Source organism: Diospyros lotus, chromosome 6, assembly GCF_014633365.1.
Source record: "Diospyros lotus cultivar Yz01 chromosome 6, ASM1463336v1, whole genome shotgun sequence".
Lineage (NCBI taxonomy): Eukaryota > Viridiplantae > Streptophyta > Magnoliopsida > Ericales > Ebenaceae > Diospyros > Diospyros lotus.
Window position 1 is genome coordinate 12,720,775 of NC_068343.1, and position 18,122 is coordinate 12,738,896.

Sequence of the window (18,122 nt, forward strand, 5' to 3'; positions counted from 1 at the left end):
TAGTATTGGAGCTAGAACTTTTGGGTTGGGCAAGATGTTTTTAATGGGAAAAGGGGTAAAGAGACAAGTTATATGTTATGTGAATGTGACAAATTTATAATTTACAAGTTTGTTAATAAAATTTTGTAATGCTTTTTAATTATATTTTTTGAGATTAAAAACAACATTAAAAGAAAAATACTATAAAGATCTTTAAAATAAATTAAGGCAGTTATTTTAATTCTTTTCTACAAAGTTTTTAGATTTTAAAATTATCGCATAATTGGTTTTTGTGGGCGACATTGGTGAACCTATTTTCTTAATATATGTGGTTAAGTTATTATTCGTATCTCTTTAAATATTTTAATCTTTTTAAGTTACATTTTATTTTTAAGTATATTAATTTTTTTATGACATTTAAGAGGGCAATACCAAATGATTTTAAGATTTTATTAATTTTTTAGGAAAATGATATGTAATTATAAATAAGTGTAAAAAATTGAGGGGTATCTTTCTCCTTTGACCATTGTTTCTAGAGTGTGAAACAGAGTTAGGTTAGTTCCAACAATCTCTCTTAAAGAAAAAAGCAAATTGAGCCCAATATGTATGAACTTTTTAAATCCGGTCTAAATTTATTCTTTCAAAGTATAGATTGTACTAATCATGAGATTTAATTTAATTATAAGAAATATTTTTAACATTTTAAAATAATAATAACTATCTTTATTGCTAAAAATCAAAATAAGTTCATCATTTTACTCTTAATTTCTCTTCTATCTCTTTCACTTCCTCAGTCATCTCTCTTTTCTCACTTTTATAAAAATATATTTTTTAATTAAAAAATGTATAAATTCTAAATGTTTATATACAAATTAAATATATAATATTTGTAAAAATATCAGAAAATAAATTTTCTACTTACAAAAATATATTCTATTAACTTTATTTATAGATATAACCTAAGAATTTCTACGTGCACATAGAAAATATATTTTGATTGATAATTATTTTTAAATCATGTGAAAATTTAGAAAAGAAATTATTTCCGGAGACCCAACAATCGGAGTGTCGGAGACCCCAGCGATTGGAGATGGACAATGCTATGGGTTGACAATTTTGTTGACAACATTAATTTATGGTGATATTTTGAAATTAAAATATTATAATATATTAAAATCAAATTATTTGAAGAAATGCTCAAAATTAGAGCTTCTTTTTCATATTCTCTCTCTTCACCACGTCTCCTCTACCTTTGGCTATTTGGTACTCGTTTTTGCCATCGTTGACCCCCACCAACAACAATGTCGGACGTCGGTGTGCATTTACTCCACATCTAAGCTTTTAGCACTTGTTCTTGTCATCGTTAGTCCTCCACCAACAGCGGTCGCCGCTTACGTTGCCAGTGAGCTCAAAGACAAAGGAAATCGTTTGCCAGCGAGCTCGATGTTCAATGCCTCATTCTTTCTCTAGGTCTTCTATTCTTACCCGTCGCTTCTCTCATGTCGCCATTCGCCATTTGGTGTTGCCAACACCTCCATCTCCTTCTCTCTCTCGATGACTTCTCCGCCATCCGCCTCCACTGTTTGCTTCCGTTTACTGCTATCTAAATATAAATATACATGAATTAAATATATATATATATATATATATTACACCAAATATTTACATATGTATAAACATACACAAACTAAGTATATATGTTACACAGATTTACATATATATAAATATACATAAATATATTTTTTAAATATAATTATAAACTAAAAACATATTATATAAAATTATCTATCTAGACTAAATTAAACCTATTTTATTACTTTTAAAAATTTTGGCTTGTAACTTTTAAGAATATAGTTTGGGTTGTTATTTTTAAAAAAATAATTTTTAGTTTTGCTCTATTTTTTAAATTATAAAATGAAAATCAAATTATAAACTCTAATATTATAATATTTATTTTTAATAAAAAGATATATTCATATATTCATCACAATACAATTATATTTCTTCTCTTTATCATTCATACAAAACATAAAATTATACAAAACATAAAATTTTATGTATTTTATAATTATTTTATGTATAAATAATTATGTATATTTTTATGTTATTATTTATTTGTATTCCTTGAATTGAAAGATAAAAAACTTCATGTAAAGTTATACAAAATCTTAATATTATATTTTACAAAAGTCAAAAATTATATTTAAAGTTAAACAAAATCATAATATCATATTTCAGGTTTATGCAAGTAATATAAATAGATAAAAAAATAAATCATAACATAAAAATATATTTTAACCCAAAGTATATTATTTATTTGTATAGTTGTTTAGTCTATATTTTTATTTAGAAAATATGTATATTTAACCTAAAGTTATATAAAAATATAATTTCAATAAATATATTATAAATTTATATATGTGTTGGTTTAACATAAGACCCAGAGAAAGAGAGAGAGAAGGAGATGGAAGCAGCTTCAAGGGTGACGGAGGTAACGTCAACAGCGGTGGCTGCATCGGTGGTGAACGACGGCAACTGCAACAATGAAGGTTTGGTAGGCCACGATGGAGGTCCGATTACTTATTGTGCAATACAGGTTCGGTCGGCCGTGGGAGAGAACGAGAATGAGAGAGAGAGAGACTACGGTGGTGATAAAGAAGGCTTGGGCATCCCAGTAGGTGAGAGAGTGTAAGCACCCCCGCTCGGATATCCCAGCCGCTCGGACTATCCGAACGGGAGCGCTTACGGGAGGAGAAAAAAAGAATAAATGCAAGACCCAAACCACCATAGCATGCATATACGAAAATAAGGACAGCGGAAGCAAAACTTAAGACATGCATACACTACGGGTACCCCGCTAACACAGCGGTTACAGGAGAAATAAATAAACACAGACTCCTGTGCCGACATACATGAGACTCGAGGAAAGACCTAGCACAGTACAAAATAATAGAGTAAACCCTATTCAACCATCAGAGTTGACAGGGATTGACGGGACTGCCTGTACACCACACCGACTCTGTTGCTAAAAGATGACTCCCTTGCCATGGCCCACGCTGTCATTACCTGGAATGATGGAAAAACAAGGTGAGTCGAGAGACTCAGCAAGCATAAGAAAAGAAAGGCTGAAGGCTACACAAAACCAGAAATCTCTCCCCAGAATAAACCCCCAGGCACACACAAGCCATGAGACGCTACAACACAATAGCATAGCATAATAAAAGCACATACCGGTCCTTGAGGCCCACATAGGACACATGGCACCCAAGTCCCATACCAACCTGTCGCTGCCCTGGACGGTAACAAATACCTCCAGCAAACCTGTGCACGCTGTCCCCCGGGTCGGTACTCCCGTCACCCGTCCATGTCGGTACTCCCGACACCTGTCCCTGTCGGTACTCCTGACAGCCGAGCCATAGGCTCCCTCGGAACGGTACTCCTGCCCGAGAATTAAATACTACCAGTATCCATGCAGTGCACATAAAATGCAATGGCGTAATGAGCATCAACGTGATACACCGGCGCCCATACATCCAGGCATCAGGCCATGCTCTGCCCACATAGTAAACCACACGCGATGCATATGCCCGTGCTAGATACAACCTAACCAAGCTAGCATATCCGTGTCCAAGCATACTTAATAAATGAATATCCCAATATGCAACCCGTACCCATGTGCATATCAAATCATGGATAGCAATATAATAAATCTAAACGTGCAGTAAATCACATACCGGCAGAGCTAGTCAGCAGTGCCCGGCACCGGTCAACGGTCAGTGATTAGGAGTGTCTACCCGACGGTCCACTTCAGAGCCGTACAATAGTCCACCCCAATGTCACCAACAACTGACCCCTGCCCTACTGCTCGATAACTCTAACCGTATCATAAATAAATTCGAGAAAAACTGTAAATAAACCCAATAAAATCGTACATAAACCCGCACGTCTAGGAACCTAGTTCCCAAACTGGTTCAGCATCATTCCCAAGGGAATGGGGGCGATACAAACCCCCGTAAACTCACAACAAATAAAATTCTAGAAATCCTGGATTTAATTTAATTTAAACCCAATGAATAATAATTCAACAAATAAGGCCAAGTGCCGAATTAAAGTAAGGGAGATGATAAAATACGAGAAACTACGAAGTCTCTCGCGAGAATTAAAGAACACGAGGAGAGGGTTAGAAACTTGCCTTTACACAGCCATTCCTTGCTTTTCTTGTGCACCCGGTGCAAAATAAAATGTTAGCTGGCAATAAATAAATTCGCAGCTTTAATTAAATAAATCTACCGTGTAATATAATTAATTTAGCCGTTTAAAATCCCACGTAAGCGCACCACAATTAAAATCTCAACGAGTCTCATATTTATTTTAAATTAAATTACGCTAATAAAATCCTCGAAGCCAGCTTAATAAATTAAATTTAAATCAACAACTCAAAATTCTATAATTAATAAACGGGCCGAAACAGACGAAGGGAGGGTATAAAATACGAGAAATCACAGGGTTTCTCACGGGAATTAAAGATCAGGAGATGAGGGTTGAGAACTTGTCTGAAACTAGCTGATTCCGACCTCTCTCAAGCTCCCGAGGCAAATTAAATCATTTCCTAGCAAATAATACAACCGAGACTCAAATTAATTAATTTTAATCGCGTAAAATTTATAATTTAAACATGATATGTTTCGACTAATTTTTACCCACGTACCTGATCAATTCCTTTGCCGAAAAATCTTATTATTTTTCCTATTTTTTCTTTTCTTCCCTTTCTTTTTTTCTTCTTCTCCTTTTCTTCTTCTTCTTCTTCCTCCCTGCATCTCCCGCGCCTGCAACTCCATTCTTCTTCTTCTTTCTTTTCCTCTTCTTCTTCCTTTCTTCTTCTCCTTCTTCTTCTTCTTCTCCTTCCCTTCTTCTCCCAGCGGCCGAACCAGCACCGTCGCGGCCGAGCTCCTCCAGCCATCGCCTCAGCCTGCCAGCGACACCACCGGCCACCCTCGCTACCGGCGCTGCCACCCTCGGCCACTCTGCTGCCGTGTGTCGCTGCTCCGCGCCGTCGCCACCACTGCTGGTTGCTCCGTGGCCGCGGCTTCTTCAAGCCACCGATGCTCCTCGTCGGCCATGGCAGCGACTGCCATGACCGATTGGCCTTCGAGCTCTTGAGCTCGCTCTCTCTCTCTCTCTCTCTCTTTCTCTCAGCCTCTCTCCCTTACTCTATCTCTCATCTCACTCTCTCTGCTCGCTCTCAAGTTCTCTCCCGAGCTCTCCCTCTCCAACTCTCACTCTGTTTATTTTTATTTTTTTTTTTGAGAAAAATCACTTTGCTTTACTTCGCCGCCAAGCACACACGCACCGCCTCAAATTTTAAACAAATTAACTAATTTAATTAATTTCATTTCTTTTACTTAATTGGGGATATTACACAGAGAGAGAAGGCAGGCGTCGATAGTGCATTTTTAAGTTTAGTTGAAAATTAAAAATCAGATCTACTAAAATTCAACCGTTAAATATGACCATTTTTTTGTATGTTAATTCTCTTGACTTAGTGTTTCTAATGGTAGACTTTGATCGTGAAAATTTTCGACCGACAATAGTCACTAACAACAACAGTTGTGACAAGTTAGGCTATTTAGATACATTCATACATATATTTATATATTTTTTATATTTTTTTATTTTACATTAATTTTTCTTATTTATTTATGTTGTTTTTTTGATGGGGTGATGATGATTTGGTTGTTGAAGTGAAAATTAAAGAACTTGATTTGTTTTTTTATTGTGTTATGTGAATGTAGATGAGAAGCATCGATGTGATAAAGGGAGTTTGAGGTTTCCCAAAAGTGAGAGAATTAGGGGAAGAAGAAGGGCTTTATGTTTAAATATTATTTTGTAATTATTTTAGTTTAAGTTGTGAATGTTGATATTTAATGTTATTTTTAATTATGAGTTTGTATTGTATATGTTGAAATTGAATATTGAATTTGTGATCTTTTGAATATTATGAAGGTTAAAATGAAATGATTGATTGAAATTTAAATGTTAATAAATTGAATTGGTTTATATTTGTTTTGTAAATCTTTATAGGGAAATTATTAAGTTTATCTAAGAATTGAATGATAAATAGTTATGGTTAATTTTATTTGAATTTAGATATTTGTTAATATGTATATATATTTTAAATTTATATTAAATAAAATTAAAAAATATTAACAAAATTGAATATTTTATTTTGATAATAAATTGAAGATTTTAAAATGAAAAGTTTTAATTTTAATTTGTTAACTATATTTAGATACACATATAATACGATAAAAAAATAAATTAAGAATATATATTTATAAATAAAAAATACTGCTCATTATTTGCGGACCGTCTAACCCAATCTTGGCCTTTCTCTCAGACCCAATCTCGGCCCCTCCTCAGGTCCCATCTCAGCCCCTCTTCAGGCCCAACCTCGACCCAATCTGATCTCTCATCTGGACCAGCTTTGGTCTAGTGCCAGCCTGCCACGGTATCATTGCAAACCCATTGGATATCTGCGCAACCGTCTCAAATCTCATCCTCATTAATGGCGGATCCCATCCACATTAATGAGGATCCCGTCGTTACCATGCTATCACCTGGGAACCTCAACTGGCGTCGGATAGGCAGTCCCATCACCTATAAGCACACGTCTCATGCATGTAGGAATACATCTCTTCCTCTTATATCAACCAGCTCTCTTCAGAATCAAGGTATGTTCTTACGTCTGGTCTACTGATACACTACCTTATCTTATTCTCTTACTCATTCGACCGTTGGAATGCTTGTAGCTGCCAGCAGACCCCCGAACGAATCCGTCGCCGGAGCCTGCGCCCCGCCTCCGATCGTCCCCCTTTTAATCAAAAAGGAACAATTTATTTTTTTTAAATAAATATATATTTATATAAAAGAATAATAGTAATTTTTTACGTTGAATTAGTGGTTAAATGGGTGAAATGTGGCAAAGTGGGCATTTTTGGGGGGCTGAATTTAAGTGTATCATAAAGAATTATGTATACAGTATAATGGAATGGACATTGATTTAAGAATATTGTATATTTATAAATATATATTAATTGGTTATAATAATTTAATTAATGTAATATTTAAAAAAATGAGTAGATTTAAGAGTTGATGAGATGTGTATTTATCTCCTATCATTTCAATGAAGAGATCACATATTATAAATAAATTAATATAAATTTTATTTTTAATCCATAATTACCTAAATATATGTAATAATCTTGTGAACAATGAAACAAGCCATACAAATTAAGAAAGAACTTTGGTCAATATGAACTTTTACATCAAATGTTAAAATCGTTCAATAAGAATTGTCAAAATCTAAAGTCAATACGTCAATAATTTTCTTCTAAAATTAATCTTAGTCTATGATAATGTGTAGCACCAAATTGAAAATCATAATTCCTAAGAGTAAAATTTAACTAAAATTGAAACATTATCAATATCTTCTAATTTATACATTATATAATATATAAAATATATTACTAACGAGTGTATAATACATGAATAATTTTATATTTTTCAAATGTTTAAATATTAGACTGATTTTTTTTTGAATATTTTTTTATAACATATGTTTGATCAAATTTTTAATTATATTTAAAATATCTCTAATTAAATAATTACTTATAGTATTATCATTTTGAATATTTTCTATATGTCGAATTGCAAACAACGCTCTTAAAAATTGATTTAGAACACGAATGTTATAAATTTAATTAATATTTTTTTAATATATCAAATTAAATTTAATTAATATTTTTTAATTTTATTTAATATAAATTTAAAATATATATACACATTAATAAATATATAAATTTAAATAAATTAACAAAAACTATTTACAATTCAATTCTTAAATAAACTTAATAATTTCACTTCAAAAATTCACAAAAACAAAAACAAAAACAAATACAAATCAATTCAATTTATTAACATCCAAATTTCAATCAATAATTTCATTTTACCCTTCACAATATTCAAAACATCACAAATTTAGTATTCAATACAAACTCATAATTAAATATTAACATTCAAATTAAAATAATTATAAAAAAATATGTAAATATTACTTTACAAACCCCCCTCCTCTGCAAATGAAACCAAAACTCCTTCTCATCTGCATGCTGAACACAATAAAAAAATAAATCATTTTTTTTAATTTTCACTTCAACAACTAAATCGTCATCATCATTCTCATAAAAAACAACAACTAAATCGTCATCATCATTCCCATAAAAAACATAGCGTAAGGAAACAAGAAAAATTAATGTAGAATAAAGAAAAATATATAAATATATGTATGTTTGTATGTATGTACGCATGGAGGCGAAGAACAACCTAATTAGTCACAACCGTCACCACTAGTGGTCGTTGGTGACTATTGCAAGCCGAAAATTTTCACGATCAGAGTCTACCATTAAAAACACTAAGTCAAGAGGGTTAACATACACCAAAATAAGCCAGATTTAACTATTGAATTTTTGTAGATCTAATATTTAATTTTCAGCCACAACTAAAAATGCACTACCATTAGTCACCAGCCACTGTGGTTGGTGGTTTTCGGCGATCAAAGGTAATCACCTGACACCCTTATTCTCATTAACCAATATATCCAAAAACCAACAAGATCCAACGGCCAAATCTCCTTAGATCTAAGCTTAAACTTTCGGTCAAACCTAATACTTATGTAAACGCATTGTCAGTCGCTACCGGCCACGGTGGCAGGTGGTTTTCGACAATCAGAGGCAACCACTCGATACCCTTATCCACATCGACCAATATACCCAAAAATCAATGAGATCCAACAGTCAAATCTCCATAAATCTAAAATTAAACTTTCGACCAAACCCAACACCCGTGTATATAGGGGCAGACGAAGGGAATGAGTTAGCCCACCCAATTTTTTTAAAAAATGGAATTTATAGACTAGAAAAAAAATATTTTTTTATTCTAAGCCCCAAAGTCGAGCCTAATCCCAAGCCCCTACCTTTCTTCTTTTCTTTTCCAGATTCTATTAAAATCATAATTTCATCCCTACTTTTGTGATTGAAAAAAAAAATAAGAAAGTTATCAGTGAAGCTCACGGTTGAAATTTTTGTTTGAAGCCTCCCTTTGTAAAAAAATTCTAGATCCGCCCTGCACAAATTTACGTATATCATTGCTGATAAAATTAAAAGATTTACCTCCTTATACATCACGGTCAATGGAGATTGCATCTAAGGGACTCTGGTCAACAGTGGTTGCACAGGATAGAGAGAGAGAGAAAAAAAGAGATGTGTGGGGAAGAAGGATGAATATTGAGTGTGTGAGAGAAAATGTGAATATTGATGGTATTATGTATTGAGGGTATGTTTGCAATTCTCATGGTGGGTAAATTTGTAATTGGGAAATTCTATCTGCAGTTCACAATTTTGCTCTTCATAGCTCACACCCGCCAAATCCTTCACTAATTTTTAAATTTCTATTTTACTCCCACAGCCCACTCTTTTCTCTGATCATCCTCGATCACCACTTTGCCTATCTCTTTCTCTCATGCACCATATACACGAGCGACAGCCATGGTCGGCCATGCTTGTTGACCTATCGCCATTGCTAGGTCAGCCGCCATGGCCTACCCATACACTATTTCTTTTTCTCTCTCTCTCTTTTCTCTGCTACGATCACGAGGTGGGTTGGCGATGGCGGTCGACCCATTGCCATTGCCAAGGTGGGTCGTTATGGCCGACCCATTGGGGGGAGGAACCGCGGGGTTTGGGGGTTTCTTGAACCCCCGAACCTTGTGATTCAATGGTTCTTCCCTTGGTGGGTCGGCCATAGCTGACCCATCTTAGTAATAGCGATGCTGACCCACCTCACGGCCATCAAAGAGAGAGAGAGTGTGTGTGTGTGTGAGGAGGGGTCGGCTAATGGTGGTGGGTCGACAATCATGGTCGCCACTCGTGTGTGTATATATATATATATACACGTATGTGTATGTGTGTATATGGTGTGTTAGAGAAAGAGAGAAGTGATGGTTGGGGGTGGCTGAACAAGAGAATGAGCTGTGGGGTAAAATAAAAATTTAAAAATTAATGAGGAATTTGACGGAGTGTGGGCCGTGAAGAACAAAATTGTGGGTTGCGGATAGAATTCCCTTTTAATTATATATTGGGTAGCGTCGTGGGGGCCCGAATAACAATACTCTTATCCATGTGAGGTAGCCATGACCCCAACAATGGGGTTTGACGGTGGCAACAGATTGCACCATCGCTGGCTTGATTTATTTTTCCGCTGAACAGAGACGGGCTTGGTGGTGAGTGGCATCTCCTCCTACGCAGGGACATGCCTCTTCCCTTTAACTAGTGGCAATGGAAGAGCTTTCTCTTCCTCGCCGATGCCGGTGTCAGTAGCAGTGGCCTCATCAAAATCATTCATCCACGTTTTCTGTTTTCTCGATCTCCAGGAATCCCCACCTCTTCATCTTCCACATCGTCTTCATGTCTCGTAATATCTGTTCCACAATGATGCCTCAGGCAACGTTGATGATGGCGGGGAGGGACGAGAGAGAAAAAAAAATAAGGATGACGATGGTATTTTTCAAAAGATAACTGAGTTAATTAACGGTAGAGGGGGCTTAATGCATTCTAAAACTTAGGTTACCCAATCCATTTTTTTTTTAAAATAAGAAAGTCATAATTTTTATATTGCAATTTTAAGTTTAAGTTTTTGGCATATAATTTAATAAGTGTATTATTTTAAAAATTAAATATTATAAAGAGGAAGAATATCCCAACACTCAATCAACTAAATTTATATAACTATTATTCATATAATCCGAAAGTGAAAAATTTTAAAAGATAAAAATTTTAATTTTCAAATTTTTTAACTTCAGGCAAGTTCTCAACTGCTTCGGCTGGTATGGGCCGAAATGCTTGTTTCGGGCGAGATACTGAAATGGTGAGAATGAGTTGGGGCGGCTTTTGATTTTCTGAGTTGGAGAGTCTACTTGGTATGCAGGGAAAAGATCGGAGAATAGCTTATTATTGGATGCATTTTGCCACTTGTACAGAGAGGCTTATTGGATTCCTTCAGGAGGACTGCCCCCGCAAATTGAAAACCCTTTTTTAAAATAATAAGTTGCCCTTCTATTAGAATTATATATCCTCGTCATGCAAAATTAAGATATTTTCTCCCATATTTTTTCAATCTTACTCTTTTTAACTTTTTATCTCCCATGGATAAGAATGTTCAACCCTACACAAGTATGGAAATAAATTTTTCTGTCGAAGTCAGGAGGTGACTGACACGACAAACTTGAGATCTATTCTGCTGTAGTGTCGATCTATAGAGAAATCTTTATGATCTGTTTACAAATTGGCATTTATGGATCTGAAATTTGTACCAATAAAAAATTCTACATAAGTCCCTTTGTGACTACTGACACTTAGAATTGAATAAGACTCGCCCTATTTAGTAAGGAAAAGACGTACAATTGCAAAAGACAACAGAGCCAAAATTGATGGGCATGGCTTTTACCTTGGTGAATGTGAATGTCCAATTCAATGTAAGTATCACTACCATGATAAAGTTAGCCCCATTCAGGACAAGATCCACATGAAGATTGAGGACCATACAGTGAGTGAGATGCACGCCACTAGGTATGTCCACAGGAACAACAATGAGCACTCCTCTTCTGCCACATTAAACAGTTCCGTCATTGTACCTGTATCATCATCATCATTATCATAAAACCGCCCATGAAAGGTTTAAAGCCAGACTACACACTATAGGTACATTACATTAATACACCAACAGAAAAGTTCTGTTTTATACCCAAAAAAGGACACAACTAGAGTGGCACGAAATATTTGCATATCAAATAGCTCGCAGGCAATGGCTTACCGATATTCATGGCAGGTGGCAGCACAAACTGAATCATCAGCACAAAATGGAACAGCGGGTCTGATGGAAGGAAGCCAAAGCTGCCGGCTGCTTTAACCAAACCGATCCCAATTACAGGAAGCAGCACATATCGGACGCAGATAACCGCTATGATTGTTAGTGAATTCAATTTTGTGGAGCGCAGGCCTGCTCGGATCAGCAAATAATTTAAACTGTGTCAGATGTCTAGCTTCACCTGTTCCATTGATTTCTTTAATTGGTATGAAATAGGACATTCAGAGCTCTTCCCACCTTTTGTGAGGTTGCCTCCTAAGATGAGGGTGATGCAAGGAATTGTTCCATTCCTAGGCAGTGAACAAAACGGCAGGCAGTTAGCAGGCAAGACCACTTCAAAAGTGATGTTAGAAAAACATTTAAGCCAAACCGTGCTGTTATCTTCTAGGAAATATCATAGAACTCTAAACTAGGTACAACACTGAATGTCAAGATACAAAGTGAACTGTTCTTGAACTGTCGCGACCAAGAAAAGAAAGCATTATTTTGTCAGTGGTTTGTTTTTTGGCATGAGGATACATACCCAAGTAATGTGATGGAGTCTTGAATAACTCTTAGAGGTGCGTTATCACCGATTATAAGATTCTTCAGCCATGGGATTGCTCCAAAAATGAATCCAATAATCTTCCAATGGAGAAACTATGTTATTATCTCAAATAATGGTGATAGTAAATCTTGAAACTCATAGTTAGTTGATAGACGAAGCTGAAATATGGAGAAAACTTACAGCACCAAGGGTCGGAGGTGCCATTAACTCCTCCAGGAACTGGTGGAGAACAACTACTACATTGCTAAAGAATGACGGATTCCCTTTCTCCACTATACTTGAAGGCGCTCTGTGTTCACTCTGCAATAGGACAGTTGATAATTTTGAGAAAAAAAATGGAATTTGAATATTGTATATGCAGCAAAGCTGCAAAAGTGTATGCTGTGCTTTTATGATCATCCTTTTTCTTGTCCTTAAATCAAGTAGACACAGAGGAACTGGAACAAACCGAGCTTACTACTTGGTTCTCTGTATCCTCTTCGGTGGATTTTGTAGCTGATACAACTATGGCCACATGTTCTGGGACTTCACCCTCCAGAAGATGAGTCTTCCCATCAGCATCTAAATCCTTGTTTGCCACCTTTGAAACCACTTCGGCTGCTTCAAAAGCTCTGATTTTCAATGCTGAGCTTCGTATTTGTTGGTAAGTATAAGTCCAAATGAAGAAACCTCCAAGCTGCAAAAAGATACGTCAAGGACATAACAAACAGGAATAAACAAAGTTGGATTTTTTTGAGAGTCCTTGACGTAATTTCAGCCGCTTCTACTAATTTAGATCCCTAGGCAATTCAGTTATTTCTCTTTATTTATTTTTTATATCTTGTATATAAAGCATGGAAAACAGCCACAGGCATACCGCCATGGAGAAAGATGTGTATGATAGTCCAACAGATCTACAAGTTTTATGATCGCCAAAGGGGCTTCCATCCTCCGAGCAGATTGCAGGGACAATTATCAAGAGCATGTTTCCCAAATTTCCTATTCAACAGACAAACCACAGCAGCAAACCAATGAGGATCCAAAGTTGCCTCCTTGAATGCAGAGAAAGCAGGGAAATGTCTATCTGAGAAATACCTGATGAACAGGTAGCTATAATCAGGCCTTCTAAATGTGGTTTCGGCTTCAATATTTTTACTACTATCCATCCCAGAGTTCCTCCAAACAGAAAGGTTAGGCCAACGTTAACAGGCATATACCACCTTAGGACAGGAGAAGGACAAGTTATGAGCCAGAATGGAGAATACACATTTTGACAGTTTCCCTATGAATTATAGTAAAGAATTTAGCATTCTTTAAAAAATTACAGATAATTCAGAACTAAAACTTTGCCCCAGGGATGAGCCCGATGGCAAATGCATGAAGGCTGCGTCCAGTCTGCAGGCTTCTGGTTTAAGAGCCTTCAAGACTAATAAAGTAACGAATTCTCATAATTAACATTGAATTTTTTTTCCCATGAACCTCTTTCGATCAAAATATCATGAATTGAAGACAAATAAAAAACATTTATACATGGGATAGGATATAACCATGGACAAAGATGGTTGGAGATTTAGAATTCTATATAGCCGACCCCACCTAGTGATTTAGGCCTGTGGTGGTTGTTCTCAGCCCAGAAAAGGAATTCTTTCATTTTCAAGTCAGGAGGTAAAAAGCAGAAATCATCCAAAACTCGCCTCTTCAAACTTGAAATTCAAAGCAGAATCACTTTGACCTGCTAGGTCCATCTCATGTTCAATTCTTACAAATCAACTTTTGCTTCGCATTTTTACATACCAAAAACTTGAGAACTTGTTTCGGTTGTGAAACATAATATGCAGATCACAAGATTACAGAAAGAAAATGGGCCGAAATTTCCAGTTACCTACCACGCAATGAGATCTTTTAAGGTGACAGTCTCGGCCAGACTTGCAAATATGAGGGATGGTGTGAAAACCATGAACACGATCTATAAAGAACATTCAAAAATATCGTCACTACCAGGCTTCATGAAATAAAGAGATCAGGCATGTATACTAATCAGGCAAGCTGTTCCATAGAGGAACTTGCACTTTGATTTTGAATGCACATTTTACCTTGTTGAGGGACTTCCTTGTATCTGCAGGAAGAAGCTTGAGATAATCAGTTGCCATGAGAGCTCCCAATGCACCGATAATGAGCACTTGCAATATTGGCGTTGAAGCCACCTCCAAAAGCGTCCAGAAACCCATTCTTTTATTCTTTTTTTTTTCTTCTAAAACTTCTTCACAGACTCAAAAAATTGCAAATGGAACTGTGGTTCCTTCTCCCACAGCCGGTTGTGCTTTTGCTGTTTTTGGGTCCTCTTTCTGAATCTTGTCTCTCTGTATATATCTAATAGCAGAGAAGGCAAAACCAACGAGATTTAGTCACTAAAACTGATTTCGAAAAACTAAAAGAAAATTACTGAAAAGAAAAAAGAAACATGGATAATCTCTACGAAGTAGGAACTATGAAAAACTATTAAAGAATTCCGATTGTCAAAAGCTCTCTGCCTTCATCGAGGAAAGGAAAGAACCATGAAGTTTTCCACTCCAAATGTCGCGACTCGGTTCTTTACCAGATGCAACCCAGTTCCATTCCCCCAAAATTAATTTAAGCGTAACTTGTTGAACAAAGGAATCCAGTCATTCAGGACCAAGTGGAAGTGATCACTTCTCAATGGTTATATCTTAAAGAGAGGGATCCAATTGACGGATCATACACAAATGTTGGGACTTGAGAGGATTACTTCGTCAATATTATTTGCTCCCTATGCGACTCTGTACCTTATAGTATAAAATATCCTATGATTATAACAGCAAAAAACACGGAGGAAACTAAAATGGTGGTGTACCTGGCAGAGGAAAGATTGAATCCAAGTAACTTCAGTTCTATTTTAGTTATGTTCAACATTATTACATATTCGTAGTTGTAAGGAAAGGGGGATACTATTACTTAATTAATTAGGATGGAAGTTTTGTTCTACAATCTCTCTGTCGATGGAAGTCTTAAAATTAAACACAAAACTGAATCCTCTTTTATTGAAATTACTAAGCAATTGAGGAGAGAGGAGTGCCATTTAGTAAACTCCCGAAGTTTTTGAATATAATGACTAAACCCACTAAATGTTGCTGTTAAGCAATATAGTAGAGAACTAAATTAACTAGAAGTAGAAAAGCAAGTGGAAAAATTAATGAGAAATAAATAGCACTGTTCAAATTAAAATTTAGTACAAAATATTTTAATCAAAATTAAACAATTTTTTTATCGATTTAAAATAACAGTTAAACAGTTTAGGAAATATATTTGTTGAGTTTTTGACAGAGTAGTAATTTTCATATAATAATAATAATATTAAAATCTGGACAAAGAAAAGGTCCAAGGCGCCACGGCTTAAGGTGAAACAATTCGTCCAGACTTAACAGTTCTATCAAGAACATACATATTTATACAGAGTTTAAGATGATTGATATATAAACGTAACCGGCTGATGCATCCAAATATATCGGAGAGAAGAAAGCAAGAATGAAACTCGGAAAAGTTAAAATTTAAAGAAATCAGTCGAGGACGCCATTGTATTCCAAGTAGAGGATTCATCTCCAGATCCCTGACAGATAAACCTTTATGCATTCACGCACGCACAAGCACATATACAACACATGCATATATATATACAGATCCAAAAAATGGCGGCTAACTTTGGGAAATCTGGAGGATAGCCTCAAACTGAAATCAATTACAGATAAAAACGGTATATTTCGCAGACGGAACATCAACATGCATATATATAAACGAGTATACATATTTGTATAGAAATGGAGGACGACGAACCTGCGATCAAGCAAGAGTCGGAGAAGTTGAATCAATTACAGAGAGAGAACTTCGGCGGTTCTCTCTCAGAGTCTCAATGCGTTTTGGCGTTCTTCGTTATGATGGTAGGGATTGAAATCTGCTCACCCGTTTATATAGCCGAACTAACTGTATATATATGTATATGTACGGTATGTATAAAGCTATATCTGGCATTCGATGGTTTGGCGGCGCCATTTTCCTCGAATTTCCTTCTTTATCCACCTATTTGCCTTTTCCTTCGTTACGATTCGGTCGTCATTTTTGAGACGGAACTTACCAGAATTTAATATTAAAATTATGCATCAAGTAATAATAATAATCATCAAAATAATAAAGACTGCGTACGGCCGTTCCATCTCTTTTTACTTAAAAATAAATGATAAGAGTTCTCGTATTTATTATTTTTAATATAATACTTAAATTTTAATAGAAATATTTTATTTTAAAAATAATTATATTTTATATTTTATAATATCTTATTAATAAATAAAATATGTTTATTACAATTTAGCTATTTCACTAAACATTATTAAAATAATAAATACTTTAATATTTTAATGTGTTATAAAACTAACGTTTTATTAAATGTGGAAAGGAATTAGACGTATTTTTTTTCTTTTTCAATGATGAAAATTAGAGGTAAGTCTACAGTTCTATTTTTTTAATTCTTAAGAGTTCTTTTCTCTCATAATGACATAAAAAAAAAGTACCCATTTGTTGATGGAAATTAGTTAAAAGTTTAAAATAATTTTTTAGCTTAAAAATAGTAATTAAAATTGTCTTCCAGAGATCCAAGCCCGGATCTATAGCCAGTTTCAAGAGCTCATTGTCTCAGGGCCATGATTTTGCCATATTTAGGGGCCCATAAATTTCAAATAAAATTACTATTTTGCTCCTTTGTCAAAATAACAATTTTCCCCTTATATAAATCTCTCCTCAATCCTCTTCTCAAAAACATCTGTTGAACACATATACGAAAATTTTTGGCGAACAACTTGATTATGTAAATTTAATTAATATTTTTGCTTCCAAAATTGCAAAGAGAATAATTTTTAATTGATCAGTTATAAAATTTTTAATTTTATTCTCATATGGTATGAATATTTTTTTATATTTTATTATGAAAAATAAAATTTGAAATTACACTATGATTTGGGGGCTTATTTTTTACATTTCGACTCAGGGTCCCGAAATCTCAGGTACGGCGCTGGGGAGATCTTATCTCTCAAAGATCATAAATGTTTTCGGGAGGCAAGAACGGAGAAACAGACAGACTCGAACTGGGTTGCATGAAAACAAAAATAAGAAATGTTTTCAATATGAAATGAAAACAGAAAAATAATATTTTTTTTCAAAAAACTAAGAAACTAAAATGCGGGGTAAAGTGTACATTAAAAAATATATAAGTTTTTTGTAAATATAATTTTTAATATAAAAAATTATAAAAAAAATAATTCAAATATAATACAAATAAACATAAACAATAAATATAAATTTTATAATGGATCAAACAAACATAAATATAAAGTTCACAATACATTCAAACAACTATCAACAATATTTACAAAGTTTTATTATCGGTATCATGACTTAATGATTAAAAATAAATAATAAATTTTAAAAAATAAATTAAACATAATACAATTGACAGTCTCAAAAGGACCAAATCAATGATGGCATGAGCACCAAGCAATTGGAGGTAACAACAAGAGGATAGAGATTGGAATCGATGGCAACACGAGTCCTAAGCAATGACAGCGAGAAGGAT

At 34.6% G+C, this 18,122-nt stretch overlaps 1 protein-coding gene and 1 long non-coding RNA gene across 6 annotated transcripts; both read right to left on the reverse strand.

Moving 5' to 3' along the window:
• Positions 1-3,051: 3,051 nt before the first annotated feature.
• Positions 3,052-6,043, reverse strand: LOC127803868 (uncharacterized). The gene is made up of 3 exons (XR_008023597.1): positions 4,688-6,043; positions 4,495-4,588; positions 3,052-4,227 (listed from the first exon to the last, which is right to left on the reverse strand). It is a non-coding gene; the product is annotated as an uncharacterized LOC127803868 (long non-coding RNA).
• Positions 6,044-7,935: 1,892 nt separating this feature from the next.
• Positions 7,936-16,495, reverse strand: LOC127803866 (protein PIN-LIKES 7-like). 5 transcript variants are annotated; one of them, XR_008023594.1, is made up of 12 exons: positions 16,334-16,495; positions 14,578-14,854; positions 14,371-14,450; positions 13,580-13,704; positions 13,362-13,483; positions 12,954-13,181; positions 12,686-12,805; positions 12,482-12,582; positions 12,196-12,248; positions 11,905-12,090; positions 11,539-11,725; positions 7,936-8,147 (listed from the first exon to the last, which is right to left on the reverse strand). XR_008023594.1 is itself a non-coding variant. In XM_052340455.1 (11 exons), the coding sequence occupies exons 2-11, from the start codon at positions 14,710-14,712 to the stop codon at positions 11,601-11,603; spliced, it is 1,266 nt and encodes a 421-aa protein (XP_052196415.1). In that variant the 5' UTR covers positions 14,713-14,854; positions 16,334-16,495; the 3' UTR covers positions 11,268-11,600. The 5 variants fall into 5 exon arrangements, 2 of the variants coding, with proteins under 2 accessions (XP_052196415.1, XP_052196414.1); XR_008023595.1 differs by lacking the exon at positions 7,936-8,147 and adding an exon at positions 8,199-10,513; XR_008023596.1 differs by lacking the exon at positions 7,936-8,147 and adding an exon at positions 11,268-11,391.
• Positions 16,496-18,122: the final 1,627 nt, after the last annotated feature.

Bases quoted from the DNA above. Each gene is read 5' to 3' on its own strand.
- LOC127803866 (XM_052340454.1), bottom strand. From the start codon at position 14,712: ATGGGTTTCTGGACGCTTTTGGAGGTGGCTTCAACGCCAATATTGCAA. The intron at 12,091-12,195 runs GTGGGAAGAGCT...TGATCCGAGCAG, and splicing joins AGGAGGCAACCTCACAAAAG to GCCTGCGCTCCACAAAATTG. The intron at 11,726-11,904 runs GTAAGCCATTGC...ATGATGATACAG, and splicing joins GCCACCTGCCATGAATATCG to GTACAATGACGGAACTGTTT.